Raw genomic sequence first — 7,642 nt, 5'->3', positions numbered from 1 at the left:
ATTCTAAAAAAGGCAAACATATAGGCCCAAAGAATAGATAGTGGTTGCAAGAGGCTAAGAGTGGTGAGGGAATCTGACTTTAAAAAGGTAGTATGGAGGAATTTTATTGACAGAGATGAAACAATTTTGTGTCTTGCTTGTGGTGGTGGTTACACAAATCTATGCATTTTCAAAACTCATACAATTATGCACCAAATAAAGAACTTTTCAGTATATAAAGCATAAATTTAAAAATGTAAATTTCAATAAATGTTTCACATATTTTTACTCAAATATTTGCACTTTTTTTTTTTTTTTTGAGATGCAGTCTCACTCTGTCACCATGCTGGAGTGCAGTAGTGCGATTTTGGCTCACTGCAACCTCCATCTCCCAGGTTCAAGCAATTCTCCTGCCTCAGCCTCCCGAGTAGCTGGGACTACAGGTGTGCAACACCACGCCCCACCTAATTTTTGTATTTTTAGTACAGAAGGGGTTTCACCATGTTGCGCAGGATAGTCTGGATCTCTTGACCTCATGATCTGCCCGCCTCAGCCTCCCAAAGTGCTGGGATTACAGGTGTGAGCCACCACGTCCGGCCATATTTGCATTTCTTTCAATTCTCATAATAGACTTAAAAAGTTTTGCTGGAATGGAGTTGCTTATTTTTCTGTATTATAAAATGTAACTGATATTAAATTTATAGTTTCTGTCTTTGGCATCACATCCCTTTTTGTTTTTTTTTTTTTGGGACAAGGTCTCACTTTGACACCCAGGCTGTAGCACAGTGGTGCCATGATGGCTTACTGCAGCCCGGGGCTCAAGTGATCATCCAACCTCAGCCTCTTGAGTAGCTGGGATCACAGGCACCTGCCTACATGCCCGGCTAACCGTTATTTTTAATTTTTTGTAGAGATAGGGGTCCCACTATAGTGCCCAGGCTGGTCTTGAACTCCAAGGATCAAGTGATCCTCTTGCCTCTGCCTCCCAAATTGCTGGGATTACAGGTGTGGGCCACTGTGCCTGGCCCACTTGTCAATTTTCAAAAATTTATACACGTTTAGTGGTTTTAATGTTTAAGTATTGTATACATGTGAGAGTTTATCAAGTGTGATCTATGTATACCTCTATATTCCAAATTGCTCGGAATGATATGCTCTTTGGAATACTCCATTCTTTCCCTCACTGTTTTGAGATGCTGTATTTACTACACATTAAAGAATACTCTTAATCATGGTGTCTTATTTCCACGGAGCAGGTGCCAAACTACTTTGAATAGAGCAATATTATATAGACAGATAGATATAGATATTTCTTAGGCATTTTTTCCTGCTTTTTAAAACGTATACTGGGTGTTATTTAGGTTTTTACTTATTCCAGATAAAGTTGAGAATGCTTTTGTAAAGTACACAATACACTAAAGATCAAAGAGAAAAAATACACTCAAAAATTTGTTGATATTCTTTTAGGGATTTTGTCTTCCTAAGAAAGGTACAGATGGACTAAATGTATTTCCATTTAGTCAAGCAATTTTAATGTCACAGAGGAAATAATATGTGACATTTATTTTCTTCTTTCGGATTATTGTAGCTCAGTCAGAAAATCGTTATTGCTTTAACGATTTTGATGAAGTAGCTTTCCTGTGGCACCTCCCCTTTTTCCCGCTCCCAAAGAATCGCAGATAGTGTCTAAGTCTTTTTGTATCGATGAGATCTACTTTCTAACATTTAAAGTGCAACTGACACGCAGCTGAACTTTTCTTGACGCGTCTGTGTCTAAATTGCACACACGCTGCACACAGACCTCCCCTGCAGTGCATCCCTTTGCGGCGCCCTGGGAGAGCCAGGGCTGCAGGAAGCTCTCCAACGGCATCTGCCCACTGCCCAGCGGGGCACCTCTCAGCCAATCCCGAAGGGTTGCTCGCGGGGCCTCACGGGAAAGGTAGTTTTCAGGTTGGGCGCCAACACCGTCAGGCTTTGCGCGCGAGCTGCGCGCATGCCTTGTCCACCGTCTACTTGTGCGTTTCCGCCTTTCCTTTTGTTTTTCTCAGGTTTTGCGTGGGAGGCGGTCGCGCGATTTCGAGGGTCTACTAGCTCTTCTACGGCGAATGCAACCCGATGAGAGAGTGAGGTAAGCCTGGGTGGGTTGGGCAGGGAGGGCGAGGGGGCCCCGCGCGACTCCGGGGGCGGGCGGCTGGGGGCCGGTGCCAGGTGGCGGGGAGGAGCCCAGGGGACCTCACAGGGGAAGCCGGGGACGGCAGGGCTGCAGCATGTCTGCCAGGACCCTAGGCCTGTTCCTTAAAGGCACAGTCTCTGTCTAGAGCTGGCCACACCGCGTGTGTAGCCCCCGTTTGTAGGGGCCGCAGAGGAGGGCATGTGCGGTTGCGTGGTCCGTGCGCTGAGCCTTGCGGGAGGGGCAGTTCTTTGGTCAAGCGGGAGCGGGTGTGCTAGGGCGCGACGTACCTGAGCGGGGAAGGGCGAGTGTAGTGGTGGACCGCCCCACCGACCGACTCCGTTCCACGTCCTGCATTCATCCTCTTTAGGTTCCGAGCTGCCCTCCAGTCAGGTCTATCACTGCATCTTGGTATTTGCTGTTCCTCTGTCCTGACTTGATCTTGCACTCAGGAAAGATCTTCAAGAATTACCTAATTTTGGCTTGTCGCAGTGGCTCTCGCCTGTAATCCCAGCACTTTGGGAGGCCGAGGCGGGTGGATCACCTGAGGTCAGAAATTCGAGACCAGCCTGACCAACATGGTGAAAGCCCATCTCTACGAAAAATACGAAAAGTAGTCGTGAGGCGGAGAATTGCTTGAACCCGGGAGGCGGAGGTTGCAGGTAGCCGAGATCGCACCATTGCATTCCAGACTGGGCACCAAGAGCGAAATGCCGTCTTGGGGGGGAAGAAAAAAACAACAGCTAATTTTGCCTCATTTGTTAGAAGAAAAATATTTTGTTTTTTTTTTTTGTTTTTTTTTGTTTGTCAAGGTTATTGACTTGTTCAGGATCACAGTTTGTTAGTAGGGAAGACTAAGTCACATCTGACCCCTAAGCCAGTACTGTCTACTTTTCCATACACGTCAAAGCAAGTTTAAAATATCCCTTTGAGAAATAGCAACAAAGTTAGATGAAAAAATTAAAATAGATTTTTTCTTTGAAGCACTGCTGCTTATGGCTTTCTGTGGAGTCTCTCACCAGAGGTTAACATTACTGGGAAAATCAATAGCTTAGTCCTATTTTTTACAATGGTTTTAGTGTTAATGTTCCTTCGTTAAATATATTGTTAACTTGTTTGGCCAATATTTTCATGATACATTTTTTGTGAACACCGAGGGAGATTGAAATCCTTAGGAAGCAAATATTTACTTTCACCCGGTGAAAAATCTTGTGCCCAAGAGCCACATGATTATGTTGGAGTTATATTAGGGTGGTCTTTCACCATTTCTACCACCTATTCCAGAATGTCAGAGGACATTGATATTCTCCCAGAGGGAGCATTTTACCTAGTGGGTGTGTATGGCTTCTTAGGGCAGAAGAATCAGGGAGTTGCTAGGCGGGCCACATCTTTAATGATCCCATTCCTCTTTTTCTAACTTAGCTGTATCTTCAGAGTTGTCTCCGTCTTTCCAAGAACAGAACAAAATGAACAAGGTAAGTTGTTTATTTAATTCCCTACTTTATTTTGCAGTGGACTTTGTGAAATTTGTAAGAGTCAATATGGTGATTTTTTTGTTTTTTTGTTTTTTTGTGTGTGAGATGGAGTCTCACTCTGTCACCCAGGGTGGAAAGTACAGTGTCTCCATCTTGATTCACTGCAACCTTTGCCTCCCGGGTTCAAGCAATTCTCCTGCCTCAGCCTCCCGAGTAGTTGGAGCTGCCGGCTCATGCTGCCACGCCTGGCTTATTTTTTGCACTTTAATAGAGACGGGGTTTCACCATGTTGCCCAGGCTGGTCGTGAACTCCTGAGCTCAGTCTGCCTGCCTTGGCCTCCCAAAGTGCTGGGTTTACAAGCGTGGGCCACTGTGCCTGGTCAAGAGTCAATATGTTAAGATGAGAAATTAGTAATAGATAAAAATTAAACTTCCCGGAAAATATAAAGTAACAGATCAATAGCAGGGCCAAGTTAGAGTCAATAAGTTGAGCTTCATATGTTTCTTATGTTTTCAACAACCATTGCAGAAAGGAAGACACTGGATACAGACAGACTGACTCCTCTGAAGACACAAAGACTTCCTGGCAGATACCTTTTTTGGTCATAACATAGGGACCTATAGTGAATAACCTTCCAGTGATAATCCTGAAATGAGTACAGCCTATTGAGTCAAACTGCTTTCTTAATTTTTATTTTACACAGGTTCCAATTTTCTTTTGGATGTAGTTCAGTTTTTTTTGATCAATAAATTAAAATGTATTTTAATTTTAATTAATTTTTTTTTAAATTTTTTTGAGACGGAGTCTCGCTCTATTACCAGGCTGGAGTATGCTGGTGCAATCTTGACTCACTGGAACTTCTGCCTCCAGGTTCAAGCGATTCTCTTGCCTCAGCTTCCCGAGTAGCTGGGATTACAGGCACGTGCCACCATGCCCACCTAATTTTTGTGTTTTTAGTAGAGACGGAGTTTCACAATGTTGGCCAGGCTGGTCTCAGTCTGCTGACTTCGTGATCCACCTGCCTCGGCCTCCCAAAGTGCTATGATTATGTATTTTAATTTTTAATGAATCTTATTTCTGCATGTGTAGCAGATAGATAGAAAACCCCTTAAAGTTTAAATATAGAACTTAATAAGTTATTACAAATCCATGGTGCAAATAATGTATACATAGGTCAAAACAAACATTGCCAGCACTCCTGAAGCTGCCATCTTGTCCCCCTCACAATCCCGACACCTCCCTGCTCATTCACTCATTTCCGTTTAATCTGTGGCTTCAGTGGCAGAGTTGAGTAGTTGTGACAGGAACCTTTTGGCCTGCAAAGCCCGAAATTTAATGATGTCTGATTTTTTTTTTTTTTGGAGAGAGTCTCACTCTGTCACCCAGGCTAGAGTGCAGTGGTGCCATCTTGGCTCACTGTAGCCTCTGCCTTTAGGGCCCAAGGGATTCTCCTGGCTAAGTCTCCCAAGTAGCTGAAATTATAGGCACGTGCCATCACACCTGGCTAATTTTGTATGTTAGTAGAGACGGGGTTTCACTTGGCCAGGCTGGTCTTGAACTCCTGTCCTTGTGATCCACCTGCCTTGGCCTCCCAAAGTGCTGGGATTACAGGTGTGAGCCACGGTGACTGGCCAAATATTTAATGTCTTGAGTTTTTACAGAAGAGGTTTACCAATCCCTAGATTAGTTTATTAAGTTTATTTGTTGGTATTGTGTACTATTTCAGATGACTTTTCCTGCTTTGAGGTCTTGAAGATAATCTCTTTTGTTATCTTTTCAAATATTTATTGTTTTGGCATTCACATTTACATCTCTTTCATTGGAATGAGTGTCTACTTTTGTATGAGATAGATGTCAGATTCCTTTTTTCATACAGTTAATGTAGAATTATTTTTGAAAACACCATCCTTTCCCCATTGTTTTACATTGTGATATTTGTCATCAATTATGTGTTCATATATGTCTGTGTGTTTTTTGGACTATGTTCTGTTGGTTGGTTGTGCCAGTACCACAGTTGGTGAAATATCTTAGTGTCTACTAGTGGGTTTAACACATTTTTTTCTTCAGCAATATCCTGGCTCTTCCTAGTTCCTTGCATTTCCATACAAATGTTATTAGTATTCATAAAATAACTTGCTGAGACTTTCTTTGGGGTCGAATTGAATCTATATATAAATTTGGGAAGAATTAGTTACCTTTTTTTTTGAGACAGTGTCGCCCAGGCTGGAGTGCAGTGGTGCGATCTCAGCTCACTGCGACCTCTGCCTCCCGGGTTCAAGTGATTCTCCTGTCTTAGCCTCCCGAGGAACTGGGATTACAGGCACCCACCACTATGCCTGGCTAATGTTTTTGTATTTTTAGTAGTGACGGGGTTTCACCATGTTGGCCAGGCTGGTCTTGAACTCCTGACCTCAAGTGAGCCGCCTGCCTTGACGTACTAGAATTACAGATGTGAGCCACCGTGCCTGGCCTCCAGTTCCATTCTTGATATTTTCTTTCCTCAGTTTTCTGACAACTGTCTGATTTTCTCTTGATGTCTTTGAACACCACTATATTATAAATGTCTCTGTAGTCCTTGTTTCATTCTTGATTTTCATATTATGCTTCATTTTTTTTTTTTTTTTTGAGTTGGAGTTTTGCTCTTGTTACCCAGGCTGGAGTGCAATGGCACTGACCTTGGCTCACTGCAACATCTGCCTCCCAGGTTAAAGGGTTTCTCCTGTCTCAGCCTCCTAAGTAGCTGGGATTACAGGTGCCGGCCACCACACCTGGCTAATGTTTTGTATTTTTAGTAGAGATGGGGTTTCACCATTTTGGTCAGGCTAGTCTCTTAACTCCTGACCTCAGGTGATCCACTTGCCTTAGCCTCCCAAAGTGCGGAGATTATAGACGTGAGCCACCGCACTAAGCCTATGCTTCAAATTTAATATATTTAGGACATTTCATGCTAGAATACTGTGTCCAACCTATTTTGCCCTAACTTTTCCTGGTTTACGTGGTGGCCCTAGTATCTGGGCAGCTGTTCATGGGGATAGGCAGAGGAAACGTTTTTTTTCTTAATGAAGTGGTGACCACATTTTGTTGCTCTCTCTCCTATTATCTGTGCCCTATTTGCATCCTGGTTTCTTCTATAGTGGTTTATGTAAATGTTGTTTTGTCCCTTGCTGTTCTCAATAGAATTGGTTCTGTAAACAAAACCTGGTCACGTAATTTCAGTATATGCTCACATCTCATCTTTGGCTCTCCCTTTTTCACAGCAGTGATCCCTAAAAGATGCGCCCTAGAAGATATCCAGAACAATCCTATTGGATGTCTTTTCCTATGTACTCCACAGATGTTTCAAGTATAATACTTCCAAAATCTTTCCATTTTCTCTACATCCTTATTATTGTCTCTGAATTAAAGGATTAGAACCCAGAATATGTATTGTGATGAAGAAAATGTCAGGCTCTTTTTCTATATTTTTAAATCCAAATGAGAATTAAATTGGAATTCATAATAAATGTACGGACAATTTATTTCTGTGATTTGTAAATATAAATCTGTAGTTCTCAGTAATAGTCTTGAAAATGGTAAATGATCAAATACTTTGGAGACCATTGGTCTAAAATTACTCTATAACCCATTTCCTTGACTTTTTTTCTCAAGATAGCACCAGGCCATCTCCTGTGCTGTCTGCCCTTTTGTTGAAGTCTGCAGTGTGTTGGACGCCCTCACCTATGCTTATATCATGGCCCCATGCTTATGAAGAACGTAACAGAGTGTTCTTCATAATTTAACCAACAGCTGTACTTCCTTAGTTAAGCTCAAAACAGAGCTAACTTTGGTCCTAATATTAGTCTATTGTGTTTGTACTTTTGCCTTAGTACTTGTAACATGTTACCACATATATTTTCTTATCACTCTGTGTGTTCTTTGATCACAGGAAGATTTTTATTAATCTTAGTATTTCCAGCAGTGATGATAGTTCCAGGTACATTGTAGGAACTTGATGATTTCTTTTGCATGAATTAATAT

The 7,642-nt window shown here is 42.3% G+C and overlaps 1 protein-coding gene across 2 annotated transcripts in view; it reads left to right on the top strand.

Annotated features, from left to right (window-relative positions):
• Window positions 1-1,949: 1,949 nt before the first annotated feature.
• Window positions 1,950-7,642, top strand: part of LOC103215741 (uncharacterized) — a 45,031-nt gene continuing 39,338 nt past the window's right edge. The window contains exons 1-3 of one of the 2 annotated variants that reach the window (XM_073018912.1): window positions 1,950-2,107; window positions 2,520-2,811; window positions 3,572-3,624. In XM_073018912.1, coding sequence (XP_072875013.1) covers window positions 3,616-3,624 — 9 coding nt within the window. In that variant the 5' untranslated portion in view covers window positions 1,950-2,107; window positions 2,520-2,811; window positions 3,572-3,615. The remainder of the gene's footprint in view (window positions 2,108-2,519; window positions 2,812-3,571; window positions 3,625-7,642) is intronic. The other variant, XM_007962406.3, reaches the window with a different exon arrangement.

This window comes from Chlorocebus sabaeus, chromosome 9 (assembly GCF_047675955.1).
Source record: "Chlorocebus sabaeus isolate Y175 chromosome 9, mChlSab1.0.hap1, whole genome shotgun sequence".
Lineage (NCBI taxonomy): Eukaryota > Metazoa > Chordata > Mammalia > Primates > Cercopithecidae > Chlorocebus > Chlorocebus sabaeus.
This window is presented reverse-complemented; position numbering and strand designations above follow the sequence as displayed.